The 21294-nt window shown below is 44.9% G+C and overlaps 1 protein-coding gene across 1 annotated transcript in view; it reads right to left on the reverse strand.

Annotated features, from left to right (window-relative positions):
* LIPC (lipase C, hepatic type) overlaps positions 1 to 21294 on the reverse strand; it is a 506459-nt gene that overhangs the window by 50261 nt on the left and 434904 nt on the right. The window contains exon 7 of the mRNA XM_069222091.1: positions 6630 to 6750. Coding sequence (XP_069078192.1) covers positions 6630 to 6750 — 121 coding nt within the window. The remainder of the gene's footprint in view (positions 1 to 6629; positions 6751 to 21294) is intronic.

Here is a 21294-nt window from a genome sequence, read left to right on the forward strand (position 1 = left end):
CCAAATCATGAAATAAAAACTTGATGTTTGATGACTTGATCTATGCTTCTAGTCTCTTTCATTGATTTAAAAAATACCCTTATTGATTAATTTTTAGTTTTTTGTTCCACTCTTTGAAACAATGAGTCAAGATTGAATTTCTCTTTTACGACTAGCATTGTTTTTTAGAAGCATTGCTTTACTAAATTATGCAGTTGGCTATAGTAAAATTGTTCTTGAGTGTTGTATAACATATTAGGGCAAGACGTTTGTAGTTGTAATGTTGGTGGGATTATATTACAGAGTGGTGGTAGTAGATTAACAGAGATAGGAATTCCTTGGATATTTACCCCTTAATACTTTTGCTCCTGTTTGACGAATCTCCATGAATCTTTCCAGACCTATTCTTCCTTCTACATTGGCGGATTGTTGAAAGTTTTGTGGAGACTGGTCAAAGGGATGGAAAGAAAAAAGGGATGTCCCAAAACGCTTTTGTTCCCAAAGCATTGTACAAAGAGTTTTTGTATTGGAGTCATCTGCGAAATGGCAGGTCAGATTTAGATGAAATTTGGCAAGATTAGAAATAATCATGTGCAAATGATCCTTTTGAGGATTAGAGGTAAGTAGGGTAAGTATTTTCCATGTTACAAGGGAGTAACACTTAGTGATATTTGTTGTTGGAGTAGTTTTATGGCAATTTCTCAAAATTACTGTGGTACATATCAATGACAAGGCATTATATGACTGAATGACTGCCTTTACAAAAGTCAAAAGCAGGCATGTTCATTTTGGGGCAACTTGGCTGTGCTCTTGGTTAGGGCCTAAAAATCAGGTAAGAAGTAGGTTTTATAATTTTTCCCTACCTTTTATCACAAATTTAAAGTGGTAATAGTTAGAGAAAAACTATTATAATGTTTTATACTTTTAAAATGAATATCACAGAGTACCGTGGTACTACCTTGGGAGCACCGCAGTGCCAAGAAAAAAACACTAATAAACAATATTTTACTAACAATGTGCACTGAAGTGTATTTTCTAATTTTAACATATTAAAAATGTTTTAATACAATTATGGGGTAGTGTGCAAATTGCGCTAAAATACAGTGCAAGTTAAACAAACTAAAAGATTAAAGAAAAATAGTAAATTTTTTACAACAACAAAAAGTATTTGCTCCCTACTAGCCCGCTACATGATGAACGTTTAAAAAAAATATAGAAAAATAAATAATATTTTCTATACATATTAACACTTTAATAAAGTGCTAGGGGATAGGGAAAATGATGAAAACCTATTGCTTACCTATATATAAGTCCATTACCCAAAAAACAGCCAAAGTGTAAGAAACATGATACACTGCCTTCTAATCAGCATGCACCACAGTATACCACAAAGGTACAGCAGTATACTATGGCACAATGTATCATTAACACCCAATTTAATTATTGTATTGTGGGGGGTCCATCCCCTGCACCTGCCTCCCCTTAATTATGGTAATCGGTCCTCAAGAAGTGAAGTTATTGGCCCTGGGGGATGTGGTCCCCAGGGTCATTTAAGGATTGGAGATGGGGGGGCACATGCCCACCCCCTTTAATTAAAATATGGTCTCAGGTGTTTGGGTCCCCAGGGGCCCATTTGAGCTTGGGAAGGGGGACCCACATTCCCCCTCATCAAATATTACTGTATTTAGCCCCGGGGCTGGGATCCTTGGACCGCTGAAGGCTTGGGGAGTCCCCAGAGATGGGGGGGACTATGTGTACTCTCTCCCCTTTTTAAAAACAAACAGATTTAGGATCTCATTGTACAATAGGGGCTTAGGTAGGGCGCTGTGTGACCCCTCCCCCCACAGGGGGTTGGCTGCTTGCTAGGGGTTAGGCACAGGGCCTGGCCACAGGCCAGACCCTGTAACCATTCCCCACCACATATGGGCAAGGCCCGTGCGCGGTGGACATTGTCTTCACATATGGCAATAAAATAATACTTTATGTTAAAAAAAAACACTAGCAATTCACTGAAAAAAAACAAAGGTTAAAGTGACGTTATAGTTAGGTGTGATAAAAAATATTTGATTTTGTTTAAAAAAAACCTTTAGGAATTAATTGAAAAAGTGACATTATACATAGGTGAAAATGGCAGTGACAAACTAACGTTTTGAACACAAAAAAAATAGAAATTCACCAGTTATAGTTAGCAGAGCTAAGTATAACCTGCACCATCATCATGTACTGCTTAGGACCTCACATATTACATCACTCATGACATGTTACATGACATAATTTATGACATCACCGATGACATATAGGTGACATTGATGAAGCAGAAAATGAAGGTTTTGATTTATTAACGCATAAACGTAGTGTGAAATAATCATGTGTGACTTTAACCGAACTAATAAAGATTGTACGGGGACAAAATGTGCCCTTAGAGTAGTTTGCCAACATTTAAAAGCGCGCTTTATATAACGTGGTGTATTAGAATTGCACTAATCCGACATAATCATAAACGTGTGCTACGATTTGCTTGTTTGAAATGCTTTAGCTTAGCATTACTTTAATGGAGGCTTTGGCCTAGTTGCCTGGTCTCACGGTTTAGATGCTCGTATTTTTCCAATGTACTATTAAACGTTTATTTTTGCTTGAAGCTGTACTTTTCCACTGAGACCGATCACATGCTTATCTTAAAGTTTCGTGCCAGCCTGGCATATTTTCTCTTTACTCCAAGGTTGATTTGCAGGTGCGGACAATGGAGGCTCTGAAAGTGAACTAATTGGTATACAATGTTGCAACGTGCGTACCCATCTCCAAGGATAATGTATGCTTAAGTAAAAGCTTGAGAACTGTCGTTTTTGATTGGACAATTTGAAGCTAACCTATGAACCCTCCAATGGAAGACCCTACCGGATTTGAACTGTTGGCTATAAAAACCAGGTGCACGAGAAGAAGGTAGCCATTGCGCTATTATCAGCCATTACCAACTATTGCCCGACATTGCGTCATTTCGTAGCTATTATGGCCCATCTTGCTGCGACGCCATTTTGAGAGATACTTTGATGCTTTCTCTAATCGAGAGAAAGAGACTTTAAATGATTCTTGCCCTAGAGACTTTAACTTTGAAATGCCCTTTGCATGAAGTAGTAGTTTTATTGCCGCCGTGAGGCAATTGCCCCGTCCACCCCTGCCCCTTTGCCCCGTCCCATGCTGATCGAGAAACGGTACCTGTGAGACGAAGACTTCCTTGTATGCTGATCGTAATTGGTAAATATGAAAGGAAAATTGTAAAATTGCATTGTGTTTCTTTTAGGTAACCAACTGCTGATTTTGATAAGAGCCCTAGCTAGGAGTTTTCTAAATTTATGTTGCTAAATTGTTTTTGCATGAAGTCCCACATGCCGATGCTAATTTGAGGTTAGACGAGGATTCCATATGTCGCACGATGCAATTTGAGATCTTGTTATGCTGACTAAATGTACGCAATTAGCTCATTACAGATTATCGTATTAGTGATTTGCATTGCCATTATCGAATGCCTTGTGATTCAAATGCTACATAGATTACACTTGTTTCTCCGTTATGGACAGCTATTAATGTTCATTTATGTTTATCATTTGGTGTTGAGACACATATATATTGTGCTAGCTTTGTTAATATAGGGAAATAAATTCACTAACTTTGCAATAAACTGGTGTGGTTATTCCTGACTGAAAGGTCAGGGTTCGCCGAAATGTATTCTGGATTAATTGTTAAGTGTTATGTTGATCAAGGTATTGCTTATGTTCGTTATTGATTATTGATTTGATGCGACTGATCGATATAAGAGTACGGAGAGTTCCCACTTAGTCAAAAGATTCATCGGCCTAAAGAGCGTCCGAACACAGGTAAATTATTACTACGGTTCGCTCTATCAACATCATCAATGACATCATCCAAGCTACTTTTGTACACATTACTATATGTAGGAGTATGGACATAGAGGTATGAAAATAAGTACGAAATAGCTCAGAATAATATGAAGCATCATTAATGCCATCATTCAAACAGCCCCCTTATGTGTAGCAAGCTTCTGTTATGTGCAACACTGAGCCCATACCATACATTTCAAGGTTAAATGAGCTCATTTTGACAATCAACCACACATAGATGGGTAACCCCTATTACACATTGTGATCAATCTCTATACACAACTGTTCAGAGAAAACCAAATTCCCCCAGACACTCAAGCCCTGTTATATAGGTGAAGCCCTACTATGGACAACCTTTAGCCTGTATCAAACCCTTCACAGTTAGCAATGAGGCTAACATAAGAAGAAAAGTGGGTGCTGTGAACAGTGTGTACCCTATGCAGAGAGTTTACCCTCTACCAAACTGTTTGCAAACAGCCAAACTTTCATGAGAAATATACCACAGATTATTAAACAGTATCTACTAAGAACAATGTTCACTCTATGCAAAATCTCTCCAAAGAGAGACTTACTCATTGTGATCACCCAAGGTTGAAGGTGCTAAATGACATACTCCCCACACCCTTTAACCTCTGAAATTGTTAAAAATAGATCAGCTTTGGTGGCTTGTCAAGCACATGTACATGGGCATCCACCTGGTGCACACATTTTGTCCTATATAGAAATTATCATGCTGAGACTATTCTCTTAAAGTACTCAAGGGTGATTCCAATCCCTAGTGTTTAGTACATACAGTAATTGCACTGTTACAAACTTTTGTTTCAAAACCTAAAAACTTGTGTGCAAGTCATCAACTGTCACCTGCACACAGTGTTAGTTATGCCCACAAACATTCATAACATGCTCAATTACTCTACATTCCCATAACCCACTAGGAACATGAACATTTTGTGAACGCTTACACTTATTAGCAGGAAAGAGGTTGTACAAAATTAGGTACTGAGATAGAATACTACTTACCTGCCACTATGCAAAGTAAAATACAAACTAACACACTCATTGGATTGTGTAATGACTGATATCATCAATGATGTCATTGGAGATGTCGTCACTGATTTAAATAAAATATGTCATAGAACATGTCATGAGTGATGTTATATGTGAGGCCATAAGCAGTGCAAGATGGAGGTGCAAGTAATAGTTAACTCTGCTAATTGAATCAATAAAATAGGTTAACATAATTACCCAAAACAAATGGAAAACAAAACAAATGAAAATGACATTTGGAAATAGAAACATTTCTTCCTGCTTTTTCTTGTTTTCAGATATGCCAGTACTGAAAATAAAATTTTGTGAGCATACTCAAAAAGTGATATGTGAAATATGATGGCCCATGTGTTTGAAACTTTTTACATGTTGCAAGCACTCAGATGTGCAAAATCAGAGTGTTTGCCACTGCTACAAATTTTATTTTCAATGTACTAAGCTCATTTAGGGGTCTGTAAAGTGTTTGGAAGGTGTTTCTTTTGGGTGTCTCTTATAAATTATATTTCGGCTCCCTATGCATCAGTGGTATGTGATTGGAATTCCAGTTGCAAACCATTGAAAATTAGATACAACCAATTGGGGTTTTAACTCATTCGTTAAAAAAAGAAGTTGCCCCCTTTGGACCAAGCCCCTGTTGCAAACTGGGGTGCCTGATTCAGGTGAAGGAGGCTGTGGTCTCAAGTCTCACTTTTAAGAAAATTGGGCTGCTTTAAAAAAAACTAATTTTTGAAAAGCAATCACAGAACTGGTGGGCTGATTAACCTTGCAGGCCAACATCCATGCGATTGTAGCCAATCACAGTGAGTTGCAAATTATGCCACGCATTATTAATATTTAATAGACTGGTCTGAGTGCGACTCAAAATGATTTGATGTTTTGAAACTTACCTATTAGTACATAGGTCAGTTCACAAAAAAGATGCTGGTCGCAAAAAAAAAAAAGAAATCCTAATTTACGACCACTAGCATCTTAATGCATCTGGTCCATAATCTCTTCCAACTGCACAACTTTAATCAATGATTCCGTATTTCCAGATGAAAACCACTAATGTTCCAAGACATTGTTCTGTAGAAAACTAAGATACAGTCACAAATAGGATATCTGAATACTGGCTAGTCCTGATCATGAAAGGGGCAGAGTGCTCTGAGCCCAGCGCAAAGCCCTGTTTGCGAATGGGTTAGAAATTCTACTTTGGTGAGATTTACCACACCAGGTCAAAAAGGGGTAACCAATACAGTATTTACTGCCACATATGGATTTTGGAGCAGTAAGAGCCATAATCCCATGTTACTCCTCACAAATTCAGAATAGCTGCTACTTATTGCACCTGATATATTGATAAATTCAGAACTTATTGTTATTTCTGAAAAGTCATGTTCTTTCCACTTGAGTGCTTATGGACGATATAAGTTGGAAGACGTACTTTTAAACATATAAACGAGCAGGGAAAGAAGCCAACAAGTGTAATGGATGGAAAGGTTTTCACACATCCTATGAGGCCATTTGTTGTGGGTGTGCCCCTGCATATTTTATGAATTTCCATAGAAAGACATCTTGCTTTTCCTTACAATAATGTACCTCACTTAACATCTCCTTGACCCCACACACTAGCTGCTCATCAAAATGGTGTCTTATTTTTAGCCAGCATTTCACTGCAGACACCAAGGTCGTGTAAATGTCCAAATACAGGAATAATCTCATACTCACGGGACGATGGGAAGGTTTTCTGCATCCTCCCTGGTTCCTGTCAAGGAAACTGTGAAGGTGGGCTCGATCTGCTTCCCGACAATTTGGTTGATGAAATGTATCTTAAACTGATAATGATAAACTGCACAACAACAAAAGAGACATGATGATGAACTTCACAAAACACTGCAGCAGTGATCATAAAGAAACCCACATTTGCAGGTGCAGCATTCCTCTTTTAAGCCAGAAATCAGCCTGCGCAGGCAATTTATTCTATTCCCTGGATCATTCTTCTACCTTTAAAAACAAGTTCATGTTTCAAGTTTATGGGACGGTAGCAATGTCTCCAAACTTTTTTGTTCTTTACCAATTCCTTTGCTTAAGATGTTGGACCATTAAATAGAGTATTTGTAGAACTACTCAATGACAAAGCTTAATGCATTTACTTTACAATGTGGCATTGACTGGAGTACATGGAGGGACCCCCGTCCCCAATCACTTAGGAGCTCTCAGGCCAGGGGCCCACCGCCTGTGCACAATGTACGGTGCTGAGCGGGCCCCCTGGACCTCAGGCCCCAATGCAGAGCAGAGGCTGTGGGTGCTATTGTTACGCCAGTGGCCTCCACCCTCCTTTCTGATGGTTCCCTGTTTTCCTCTCTACCTGTTGACCCTATTGATATAGGGAGAGACTAATTAGGTTTACTAATGTTGACGCTGTGCACCTTTGAGTGTAGTGGTGTGGGAAACTGAGAAGCAGTACATATAAATAAAACAAGGATAACATAATACAAGCAGTGCCTACAAAATGAATCCGTCCGGACATCAAGCATCTGTTTTGTATTAATTAGGCCATGTCACAGAACATGGGGCCCAATCTACTAACATTAGGAATACCAATTACCTAATTGCAATTCTATCCGAATCACTATTTGGAAATCAGTATCCTAATGTATGAATTTTTTTTAGTTTCATTAGTGATTCCTAGTGGGTTGCAAATATACCTACCTCATACATATTAATGATGTAGGTCACAATTTGAGACCCATTAGGAATCGCAGCCATCATAGGGATGGTGGCCTGCGGAGGTCAACAGACCACCATGTCTGTAATTGCTTTTTAATAAAGCAGTCTTTTTTTTTCATGCAGCCAGTTTTCCATAAAATAAAACAGGATGCGTTTAAAAAGAAAAAAGAAAACTTTGCAGTTTCATTTTTTAAGAATAGGCCGTAGTCCCTGGGACAAGTGCCTGCTCTTAAAAAATATTATCATTACATTCTAAAAGGGGAAGGGGCCTTTTGGGGACTCCTTCCCCTTTGCTTTTGGGTTAACACCAGTTTTAAACTGATGATAAAGTACTACTGTTTTGGGAACGGAATTCGGTTGCAAAACAATGATACATACCATACCGATTTGGTATTCGGAAGGGATGCAATAAACACGCCCCTTCCAAATACTGAATCACAAATGCATAATGTAATTCAGAAACAAGTTACTGAATCGCATTTTACCTTTTGTACATTAGAAAAGGCATTTTTCCAGTTGCAAACTGGGATGAGAAAAATGCTTTGTACATCTGACCCATGGTGACAATTTTTATTCTGATGACATGAAAAGAGAAGCAGAGAGACAGCGTTAAGGAATAATTCTTAGTTTGTTTACTATTTTAAATGTCGCCTGAATTGGTAGTACTGGGCTGCCTTTGAACACATGCAAGTGGGGTAGGATAAACATGTTAGTTATTGCTATTCTGGCCATTTCAGAAAATAAGGGCTAACTCTAGGATTCTGTGGCCCTTTTATTTGCTAAAATCTTGTAATGGAGTCTTACTGTCATGAAATACGAGAGTATCTAGATACTTAATGCTCCTTGACAGCTATTGTAGACTCAGATACATCATCAGTCCATGATACTGGTGTTCCCATGGGAAGTAGGGAGGATTTTTCTTAATTTACATTGAAGCTTTTATTTGCTCTTTGAATGTCCTATTTCCCAGGGCACAGAACATTTCCCAGGGCTTCAGTGAGCCACAAAATAGGTATCTGTCTCTGTGTATTAATGAAGCTTATATAAATCTAGGGAACAGTATAGAGTTGTGGGAGATCTAAAATTACTATGAGACAATCTATTTCAACCTATCCTCTCATGTTGTGAAAAGATACATTGTTTCTCGTGAAGAAAACTGAGATACCTAGTAGAAAATTTGACTCTAAAGATGGCTTAGTAACTGTAGGCTGGATCCATAGTCTTCATGACACATTATTGCTCGCCTCTTGTTCAATGATTGTGCTTAGATAGAGTTGTACAGAGGAAATCAGCAAATACTTTTAAACGTCTTTAGTTCTCACATACTGAATTGTTTGTTCGTGGGGTGTAGGAAGCTGGCCTGGTGTGTGGTACTTGCACCTTATACCAGGTCCAGGTATCCCCTATTAGTGTAGTGTAGGCAGTGTCTAGAAGCCAGGCTCTCTAGAGGTAGCTGTGGATGAGCAGCCAAGAATTATCTAGGGAGACATGCAAAGGTCATGAAATAAACACTGAAGTCACATAGCACTTACACAGATAAAAGAAAACACTCAGTGTTACAAAAATAAAGGTACTTTATTTTAGTGACACAATTACCAAAATGTACTAGAGAGGCAACCCTCCAACAGGAGGTAAGTAACACACTAGATATGTACACTAGTAAATAGGCATAGAAAGTGTTAGAAAACAGTGCAAATAGCAATAGACAATAGTGATCCTAGGGGAAGCCGAAACCATACACTAACTTTTTTTAATGAGAATGCAGGACCCATACCTAGGTAAGTGGGATGTGTAGAAGGGAGCTGCAGGAACTAGGAAACCCCAAAGGTAAGTACCACAGTTCCCCCCCAGTGACCAGAAAGAAAGAAGTAAGTTACTGGATTTTTCCCAAACCACCCAAAAGGATGAAAAATAAGAAAATGCAACACCCAGACACGACTGCAAGAAACCAGCAGTGGATTCCTGAAGAGGAATACCTGTGGAAGAAGGGACCAAGTCTAGAACTCACAGAAGAGTCCAGTGGGGGCAGGAGCCACTACCCACCCAGCTGTGGTCGCAGGAGTTGGTCGACGGTAGGACAAAGACGGTCCGTAATGCAGCCCTGGAGTCAGTGAAGAGTTCTTGGAGGATGCAGTCGATGTCCCATGCTGGATGAAAGATTGCACTAGGTTATTGGCGTGGAAAAACCAGCAACAAGCCTTGGCAAAGGCAGAAGTCGCAGTGAAGCAAATGTGGAGCTGCCGGGGACCAGAAAGGTCTTGGAGGACTCAACCCATGGGGAGAGTCATAGGGGACCCTCAGCAAGGCAGAGTCCACAGAAGAAAAGGCAGCCCCCACAGGAGACTCACTGGAAGAGGAACCAAGAGTCGCAGAGGAGCCCACACAACACAACTGGAGAAGCGTCCCATGCCGCAGGAGAAGCACGCCGAGGGCTGTGCATCACACAAAGAAGTGCTGGAGGCTCAGGCTACATGGAGCCTGAAGATCCCTTTGAGGAGATGCCAACACTCTTTGGTAGCTGAAAGAGATGCGGTGCACAGGGGTACTGTCCTGCCTGGGAAGACAAGGGCTTACCTTCATCAAAGTTGGACTGCTGGCAGACAGGACCAAGAGGACTACTCTGGACCACCACCCATGATGCAGGATCCATGCAGCTTGGAATGAGAGGAGATCCACACAGCCGGTCATTGTTGCAGTTGGTGCCTGCGGATGCAGGAGAGTGACTGCTACACTCCAAAAGAGATTCCTTCTCCCTTCTTGTGCAGACTGAAGACTGGCCGTCCTCAGAGGATGCACAGCTTGGGAAATGTTGCAGGAGCTGGAAGGAGCCGTGGAAACAATGTTGCAAGCAGGGCCTTCGTCGTGGATGCAGATTGTCAGTTCCTGGAGGGTCCAGTCATAGTTCCAGTGGCTAGAAGTTGAAGTAGAGCTTGCAGAGGAGTCCTTCTGGAATCTTGCAAGCCAAATCTGAGGACCCACCCAAGAGGGAGACCCTAAATAGCCCTGAAAGAGGGATTGGTCACCTAGCCAGGTGACCACCTATCAGAAGGGGGCTCTGAAGTCACCTGCCTGACCTGGCCACTCAGATGCTCCCAGAGTTCCCTGCCCACCTTGGATTCAAGATGGCAGAACCCAGGGACCCTCTGGAGGAGCTCTGGGCACCACTCCTGGGGTGGTGGTGGACAAGGGAGTGGTCACACCGATTTTTTTCATAGTCCAGTTTCATGCCAGAGCAGGAACTGGGGGCCCCTTATCCAGTGTAGACTGGTTTATGAATGGAGGGCACCAAATGTGCCCTTCAAAGTGTACCAGTGGCTTGGAGAGGCTACCCCTCTGAAGCCATGCAACACCTATTTCCAAAGGGAGAGGGTGCTACCCACCCCTCCCAAAGGTAATCCTTTGTTTAACCTTCCTGGGCTTGAGCCGTTCAAGCAGCAGGAGGGTAGAAACCTGTCTTAGTGGTGGCAGTAGCTTGGGCTGCCCAGAAAACCCCAGAAGACTGGTAGGAGCAATGCTGGGGGTCCTATAAGGAGCCCCCAGAGTGCATGGAATCATACTTCCAATACTGGCAACAGTATTGGAGTATGATTCTGACATGTTTGATACCAAACATGCCTAGCTTCGGAGTTACCGTTATGTAGCTGGACATAGGTAGTGACCTATGTCCAGTACACGCATAAAATGGTGGCCCGCACTCACGAAGCCCATGAAAATGGAGCTGGAGTTTGTGGGAGCACCTCTGCTCATGCAGGGGTCCCCACACACACAGGTACTTGCACCCTGCCATCTGGGCTAGGAAGACCTACCGTAGGGGTGACTTACAATGACCTGGTGCAGTGACCTGTAGTGAAAAGGGTGCATGCACCCTTTCACGCAGGCTGCAATGACAGGGCTGCATATACACTTTGCATGGGCTCCCCATGGGTGGCATGATACATGCTGCAGCCCATGGGCATCCCCTGGTGCCCCAATGCCCTGGGTACCATATACTAGGGATTTACATGGGGTCACCAGTATGGCAAATGTGGGGTGTATGTGTTTCAAGTAACCAAGTTTAAAGTGAGAGAGCATAATCACTGGGGTCCTGGTTAGCAGGATCCCAGTTAACACAGTCAAACACACTGACAACAGGCAGAAAATGGGGGTAACCATGCCAAGAAAGAGTGTACTTTCCTACAAGGGGTGTAGCTGTTTTGGGATCCAAGAAAGCTCTGAAGAATTTAGATTTTGGTCTCATGAGGCCACCAGTTACCATACAGTCCTAGCTCTAAGATGAGGAAAATGAGGGCAGTGTGTCACTTTGGGACCCTTGACTGATGATGCTTTGGACCCCTTGAGTGATTATGTACTGTTGGCTGATCCAAGTGAAATAACTATTTGAACTTGCTCCTGCTTCAAATCTTCAATGAAGATCTGGTTTTCATTAGAAGACTGTCGGTGCCATATGTCACCATGAACCAGTTTCATTCATTCTTTGCTGACAAATACCCCAGGTGTGAATATAAGGGCAGGCCTGCTCTGGTTGTATTCTGAAGACACATGTCATGCAGTGCTTAATTTGAGCCACAGGTTCCCGGTGCTCGGCACTGGCAGTTTGTCACCACTGGCACTTATGTCAGTCTGCCACATTGTAGCGCTGTTTGTCTAGTTTAGAGTTGAGTGCAACAACCGTTGTTTATGAATTCAATGTGCACTAGAAACAACCATACCTGCCACCTAAGCCTTTCTTATAGCTTTGGGGGCCTGGGATACTCTGCAGTGTCCTACTGGTAGGAGTGTGATGGTTAGAAGTTGTGTTGGTACTGTCATTGGCAGCGGCGGCAGGGGCAATGGGTGGGCAATGGGTGGTGCAAACTGCAGTGGCCTCTTGAAAAAGGCCCTGGCACTTAACTTTTTGTGTTTCCAAAAATTACGCACTGATCATAAAATAATGTAGCAGCTTAAGGCTAACAGCAAAATAAACCCATCCCATCAGATAGGTCAGGGATTGGATCATATCGGTTTGGTTCTGGATGTAGTAGCTAAAGGCACTGTTCATTTTTGTTGATCATTTTGCATTGCCTACATTTCTCTCTCATGGTTTACAAATCTGAATTGTCAATTTCCTGGATTTCAGGTGCTTGGTAGTGACCGCAAATTTAATAATACCATCCCAGCTTCAGATACATCATGAATGCATAAGAGTCTGAGTTGACTTTCAAACCCTGTCTCTGATGTTCTACAACTTTCTCAGTCAATTAGCTCTTTGCAGCTAAGAGGATTCAGATAGTACTAATATGTGATTGAGCTTTGTGATCAGGAAAGTAGCAGTACCACGTGTAGTTTGAATAATGTAGTTGCTACTGAAATTACAACAGAACAATAACTCATGCTTAGTATGTCTTGAATGATAACGTAATCATGAAGAACAAAGAGCGTCTGAAATAAAAATGATCATTGGTTGAAGTCACATTAAAAAAAAATAGGTTGGGAATTTATGCAATGATACAGTGTGGTAAACTGAAAAAAAAACAAATCTGCTGGAAACACAAACTTCTTAAATGATTTCTGATTTTGCAAATTTTGACAATTCCCTGTATCTTGCTGAAATTTGTCACACATTTTCTGTCTTCTTAATTTTCAAAGGCATTGAGTAGGAAGAAGAACAGAAGGAATTGAAGACTTAGTGGTACCATGCAGCTGGATCAGAAGCGGTGGTTATCAAAGACTAGCAACATTGCTGCACCTCTCCGTACTGGAGCTTAGCTGCTGCACTTGCGGTGCTGAGAAGTGGACACTTGCGTAGTATGGGCCAGATTTACAAGGCCCGAACGTCTCTTAGCGCCAAACTAGTGTCATTATTTTTTTATGCTAATGTGGCGTTAGGGAGGCCATTCTCCTTCGCCATATATACAAAGTGGCGCAATGCATGCATTGTGCCACTTTGTAACCCCTTGCGCCACATTATGCCTGTGCCAGGCTTAATGTATTCAATGGGGGTGTTCCCACGCTGGGAGGCCCGTAGAAATGGCGCAGTGAAATTTACAACATTTCACTGCACCATTTTAAGTGTCATTTTTAATGCCTGCTTAAAGCAGGTGCTAAACCGCTGCACCCATTACTTTCAATGGGCCTCCCTTTACTTTGCAGGATGAGCTCCATAATTTATGGCGCTAATCCTGTAAAGTACCAAAATAGCGTCATAAATTATGACGCTATTGTCCTAACGAGCGCCATGGTGCGGTATTGTAAATACAGCGCATACATGACGTCGTTAGGTGGTTGCAAGAAAAGTGGTGCATCAAAGCTGATGCGCCACTTTCTTGTAAATCTGGTCTGGTAATCTTTTTAGGGTAGATGGACAGTTGAGCAGTGCTTACTCTGTAAAAAAAAATAAATGTAGGGGCCAAAGATTTACTTAGGAGTTCACTGCCAGGAATATTCCATGCTGGGGTTACTGAATAGAGAGGCTGCTTAATCTTGAATGCTCTTCATGCCTCTCTCTTCCATCAACCTACACTTCCTGTCTTAGTATCACACTCCCACCGGTTCTCTTTCATCCTTTCATTCTTCCTTTGTACTGTTTTCCCATCTATCTCTTTTGTATCTCTTTTCTGCTATTGTAGGTTATCCTTGTTTAAAGTCTAATGATGAAAAATACTTTTTAGATGGAAATGGGATTGGTTGCTATAGCAAGTGCAAAAGAAAAAGTATGGAAAGTGCGATCTAGGTCACAAAATTGGTGGGGGGGGCAAGAGTGTAGACGAGTGGGTCAGAGGTGATGGCTTAAGCACGATTTCCAGCCTTTTGGTACGACGTTGGCCTCTCAAATAGCCATGTTTATTGTCCACCTGACACACAAACATACACCACGTGTTGTGCAACTCTGAGGCTCACGTTCAATAGCGCTTAGCCTAGCTACTCAGTCAATCCTATGTCTTAACACCACGCCCCCTCCTTACACTTCTCCGCCTCTCTCCTCCTCTCCCTTCACGTCCTCCGTACTTTTGTCCACTTGACGTATGTATCTTTCTTACCTTTCGCCCTCTTGATAATGACACCCGCCCGCTCTGTCCCACGTGCCCTCTCCTGCCTGCGCGGTCTGCAGGCTTCCGTAGTTAACATCCCGGAAACGATCAGGAGAGGGAAAGGGAGCAGCGAAGATCCCCTTTGAAATACCCAGGCCCTTTCCGAGAGATCTCTTATTACCGACCCTTGGTTACTGCAAACCAGTGCAAATTATTCAGCAGCATTCCAGAGTAAGTTGAGTGAGGGTCACCGGAAGTGCCAGGAGGGTGTGGTGGGCATCCGCTGCATAAGGCGTCCACAATGGCTGAATTACTATATCAAGCGTCAACGTGAGTATTTGCAGGTGTCTCCGCTGATGAGACGTGTAGTGTTGACAGCGGAAGCAGTCAACACCACCAGGGGAAACCGGGGAGGGAGTCTTAAAGCCCTACCCCTCCGCAAGTGGTGCAAGATGGGTTGCACCATGACGGAGGATGGGAGAGCATAAAAGGGAGAGCAAAGGCGGGAAGTTTTAGTTGGGAGAGTTGAGATGCATGAGAAGATTAAAGCAATTATAAACACACACGAGTCTCTGTGTGTTTATTTAAAGTAGCACGCTTGCTGCACAGCGCGATACTACACTGGCGACGAAGGAAATAAAAGTACCCCGCGTGACACAGCGCCACCGAGGTCCCGCCCGCATCCAGACCCAAAGACCGCCGCCGACTCTCACCGTGAGTGTGCGGCCACAATTGACGAGGCCCATCGTCGTTCTGCGAGGCCGCCGAGACTCGGACACACAGGCGTGTCCACGCGGCATCGCCGCTCCTCTGGCCCGACTTCCACCGGCGACAGGAGGAGGCTGCGTCCTGCAGTCGGCAGACCGCGCGCCTGCGAGAGGAGACGCCCTCTGCAGGCCGCGCAAGGAAGAACAACGGCACGTGTCAGGTGAGGAGCCCTGACACACCCTAGGTGCCGTTCAGCCTCGGACCGCTCCGCTGCGCAAATCTGCATCTCAGGCCACCGCGCACGAGCCTCGTGCACTCCCGCAGCCAGCACTAAGCCCCAGACGCCCGCTGCGCTACTCTGCACAACGAAATAAAAAGAGAAAGTCAAGCAGAATTTTAAAAAAAAAAACAAAAAAAAAAAAGAAAGGAAAAAGGACACTTATTTTTTTTTGTTCCCTCACAAAGAACATACCACTATACAAGCAGGCATGGCTGGCATACCGCCCCTAGAACCCTTCACAGTGACAGGCGCGCCCCCCACCCAAGCAGCAAGATGGAAAGTCTGGGTGGAGCACCTGGAAACGTACTTTGAGGCGTTAGACATACAAGCTGAAAGAAGGAGACCCCTCCTTCTCCACATCGGGGGAGCGGACATACACAAAATTTTCAACTCGGTCACGGAAGCCAGACCACGCACGTACGACACTCTAAAAGGGGCAATTACAGCACACTTTGAACTGTATGCAAACCCGGACTATGAGAGGTTCCTCCTGCGCCAAGCCCGGCAGGTAACCGACGAGTCAGTTGATGTTTTTTACACCAGACTCAGAGAACTAGCAAGTACCTGCACACTGCCCGATGAGGAGGACGAGATCAGGGCGCAGTTCATTCAAGGATGCTCGTCATCGAAACTTAGAGAACGCATCCTGCAACAGCCGAACATGGCGATGAAAGACATACTCACACTGGGGCGATCGCAAGAGCTAGCGCGGGCTCGAGCAGCGCATATGGAACAAGCCCCCACAGCCCAACCAAAGGCTGAAACAGCCAATGCAATAACAAGGGAGGCTGCGCGACACAAAGAATCATACAAAGGCAGACCCAAAGGCAGAGTGTGCAAATGGTGCGGAGGCCCAGCACCACACCCAACGACCTGCCCAGCATGGGGCAAAATATGCAGTGCTTGTGGAAAACTAAACCATTTCGCGAAAGTGTGCAGATCAACACCGAAACAACCAACTACGGCCCCCAGGAAAACAGTCAAAATGGTCGAAACCACTTGCCACCCAGACTCCGAGAGCGACATGGCCAATGAATCCCACGTGGTGCACATCATACACACCATCAAAGGCCGCCGGCTGCCCACATGTCAAGTCAAAATTCAAGGCACACAAGTATCAGCGCTGGTGGACACGGGAGCATCAATAAATCTGAGGGCCATGGATGTGTATAACACCCTGCCTAAACCACTACCACCACTAAGACCCACCAACGTCCTGGTGTTTGCCTTCGGAAACAGCTGACCCCTGGAAATAGCAGGAACTTTCACCACGGAGGTCACCCATGAGGACACCGTAAAACCCACAAATGTATACATGTCCAAGGATGGCACAGGATTCCTGCTAGGTTGCCAAACGGCCCAAGACCTAGAACTGGTACATTTTGCTTTCAGCATACATGCACACGCGTTACTCCACCTCACACAAGAGTTCAAGACTCTTTTTGATGGCATTGGGTGCCTAAAAGGACCCCCATTACGGCTTCACATAGACAAATCTGTCACGCCGACAGCACTCAGACATCGCCGCGTTGCCTTTCACCTTCGCCCCAAAGTGGAACACGATCTCCACATGCTGGAGCAAGCAGGGATTATTGAAAGAGTCACAGGCCCCACAACGTAGTTATCCCCGATTGTGGTCGCAAAGAAGGACAAACAATCCGACACAGTCAGGATTTGCGTGGACATGCGCATGCCCAATCTAGCAATAAAAAGAGAGCGCCACCTCACCCCAACAATCGACGATATCCTGAGTGAATTGACGGGGTCCTGCTGGTTCTCCAAGATGGACCTTCGATCGGGGTACCACCAGATCATGTTACACCCCGAGTCAAGGCCCATTACCACCTTTTCCACACACAACGGGCTGTGGCGCTACAAAAGACTTAACTTCGGCATATCCAGTGCTGCAGAGGTCTTCCAGCAGGTCATCAAGGAAGTCCTGCAGGGCCTCCCAGGAGTGTTGAACGTCAGCGACGACATCCTAGTACACGCACCAACCATTGAAATACATATGAAACGACTGCGGGCTGTCTTCACCAGGCTACAAACAAAAGGCCTGACGCTCCACAAAGACAAATGCGACTGTTTCTTTGGATACCGTTTCTCGAAACAAGGAGTCGGACCGGACCCACAGAAAGTCAAGGACATCCAGGAAGCCCCAGCACCAACAACAGTCACAGGACTAAGAAGCTTCCTGGGAATGGTCACGTACTGTGGGCGATTTATGAAAAACCTAGCTGACATCACAGGGCTCCTAAGAAAGCTTACGCAATCCAGCCAACCATGGATATGGGGTGAACAGCAAGAAGCCGCTTTCCGGGCCACCAAAGAAGCACTCTCAGCAGATACCACGCTAGCGTTTTTCGACCCCCAGCGACACTCACAGCTCGTAGTAGACGCAAGCCCCACCGGGCTAGGAGCAGTGCTAGCGCAAAAACAGGACTGCGGCGAATGGGCTCCCATCGCTTTTGCTAGCCATCCACTGGGGATGCCGCCACTTCCACCTGTACCTTTATGGCAATTCCTTTTCGGTAGTGACAGACCACAAGCCGCTACTGCCTTTGTTCAAAGGATCATCCTCCAAGCCACCCCCCAGAATCGAGAAGTGAATCCTGCAGCTGCAAGAATACGACTTCACGCTCACATATCAGCCTGGCACAAAGAACCCAGCAGATTTCCTAACGAGACACGCACGCCCAGCCACGTCAAAAGAAATCGAGGAAGCCAAAGACACGGAAGAGTACGTGAGGCTGGTAGTGGAACGAGCACGACCGCTACCCATACCACTCAGCGAAGTGGTGACAGCGACCAAACGGGATGAGTGTTTGCAACTAGCCATAGCAGCAACCCACACAGGAGAATGGAGACCTCTCCAAAGGCCAGACTCATTCCGCACACAACAGGCCCAGGCTTGCCTGCATGCGTTGTTCAATGTACGCCAAGAGCTGTCGGTAAGCGAAGAGGGCTGTCTACTCAGGGGACTCCGTCTCGTGATACCGGCGAGCCTCACGAACAGAGTAGTATCCCTGGCCCACGGAGCACACTAAGGGATTGTCAAATCCAAAGCCCGCATCAGGAACAAAGTCTGGTTCCCGGGCCTTGACAAACTAGTGGAGGACACAATCAAAAAGTGCATGGTCTGCCAAGCCAGTGGCAGCCCCGACCCCCCCGCACCCATCATAACAGAGCAAGGCCCTACGGCACCATGGCAAAGAGTGAGCGCAGACTTTGGGCACCTACCTGACGGCTCACACATGGTCATTGTGGTGGACAACTACTCGCGGTATCCAGAAGTGGAGGTAGTGCAGTCAACCTCGGCACAAACAGTCATCCCCAAGTTCGAGAGACTCATGGCCACTCACGGGTTCTTCGGAGAAATCCATACAGACAATGGACCCCCATTTAACAGCCATGAGTGGAAAGAGTTCCTAGCGTCCACGAACACGAAGCACAGACGCATCACTCCACGATGGCCACAAGCAAATGGCGAGGTGGAGAGGTTTGTGAGGACCCTCAATAAAGTCATCCGCATAGCGGTGGCGGAAGCAGGAAACATAGAAAGAGCAATCTACGCGTTCCTGAGGGAATACAGAGTAACACCACACGCCACCACAGGGGTCACTCCCAGTCAACTCTGTTTCGGCAGAACAGTAGTGGACGCTATCCCGCACCACCCATCCTGGGCAGTGAGTACGCCGCCACCCAACAAGTCAACAGCCAGGAGAAACGCCACAAATACATACGCCTCCAAGAAAAGGAAAACTAGGCAAACAAGAATGCAAGTAGGAGACACAGTGCTGGTAAAAGACCGCCATCCAGGTAGCAAGTTCCGACTACCTTTCGAAGTAAAGCCATGGACAGTAACCGCTATAAAAGGCACGATGGTGACAGCTCAGAGAGGACAAGAAAAGGTAACCCGAAACGTGGCGTTCTTCAAGCGACTGACCCCGCAGACACCCAGCGGAGAGAGCAGGAGCTACACGGAGGCAAGAGCCGTAGCGGATACAGAACTCAACGACTGGGACACCGCACCAGAGGAACCAAGGCACAGCCAGGAACAGCTAGAAGATCGACTATCACCAGAACGAGGACAGGCCCGAGCGACAGGAGTGGAGACACCTGACCCGAACGAAGAAGGAGCGCAAACATCGGGGCGATCCCGAGCAGGGAGGTACCTGCTAAGGCACAACCCAGGACCATCACGGCGATACGCTGATTTCGCATGTGACTGATCACACTAGCATGCTGCTCAGGCATAGGCCACCAGCATCTGATTATTCATGGGCGATGAGCCATTCAGAAACTCGTAAAGGTTAGTTACAAGTTTAATTTACCTTCACCCTCCCCCGTTGGGGAGGGATGTAGTGTTGACAGCGGAAGAAATCAACACCATCAGGGAAAACCGGGGAGAGGGTCTTAAAGCCCTACCCTTCCGCAAGTGGTGCAAGATGGGTTGCACCATGACCGAGGATGGGAGGGCATAAAAGGGAGAGCAAAGGCGGGAAGTTTTAGTTGGGACAGTTGAGATGCATGAGAAGATTAAAGCAATTATAAACACACACAACGAGTCTCTGTGTGTTTATTTAAAGTAGCGCGCTTGCTGCACAGCGCGATACTACAAGACGGAGCCAGTGGGTATATTCCTCCTGAAAATACAGTAAATAATAATTTCCAAATGGTAAAGGCGTAGAGGGGACTAGAGCATATTCTGCTCTTGCAGTCATCTCTTTTTCCAGTAACAATTATTGTCACTGTGAGTGCACAATAAAAACACCTGGAAAGGCAGACAGGGTTATTGTTTACACAGCCCGTGCATCCCAGCCAATAACCACGGGAGGGAAAGGCGGCATGTAACATGGTGGGATACATTCTCCTGCTATTTTTTCCCTATTCATTTCGTCTCTCTTTCCCCTTTTAGCAACATCAGAAGGATGAAAGCTGAGTACGCCCATTGGGATTCGAACCTGCTAGCATGGCGTCAAACACTGATGGCAAGAGTGGATGCACAGATCCACCAGACCCTGTCGTTTCTGTGGATTCCCTCTCCAATTTCGCTACCTCTTTCACTTTTTGTTGCTCTTTCTCCATTTCTTTCCCCCCTCAGTTTTTTTTTCTTTCTCTTGCTCTCGGTCTTGTTCTGTTTGTTTTTGTCTGTACGTCTCTGGTTCACGCCTGTACATGTTTGCAGTGGCTCTTAAACAGATCTCAGAGCTGGGTGTATTCCACCTCCAACATCCTGCTGCAAGGTCCATACGAAGGGGATTGAAGCAGTTGTGCGGAAATCAGTTGTGTGGAAGTATGCGGGCTCCTGTCTCTGTTTATCTTCTTTGTTGCATGCTCCCCTGTCTGCAAGACATTGGATTTTTCAGGGGATTGCTATCTGCCTAATCACCGTGCCTGCCTCTGCCTCTTTCCCCCTCTCTGTGACCCTCCTTCCGTCTATGTCCAGTTTCCATGCTCAGCCCCAGCCTATTTTAATGTCTTTCTCCTTCTGTGCCTGCCCTGTCCTTTAGTCTGTCCCATCGTGCATGTGCCAAATGTATCTCTGCATTTTGCCTTTCTCCCTATTAGACTCTCTTCAGTCTCCCCGTCTACCTCTTAGCGTTTTTATGCCCCATCTCTATTTGTTGCTGTGATTTCGTTTCTTTCTCTCCGTATAAACCTTTTA

The sequence above is a fragment of the Pleurodeles waltl genome, chromosome 3_1 (assembly GCF_031143425.1).
Source record: "Pleurodeles waltl isolate 20211129_DDA chromosome 3_1, aPleWal1.hap1.20221129, whole genome shotgun sequence".
Lineage (NCBI taxonomy): Eukaryota > Metazoa > Chordata > Amphibia > Caudata > Salamandridae > Pleurodeles > Pleurodeles waltl.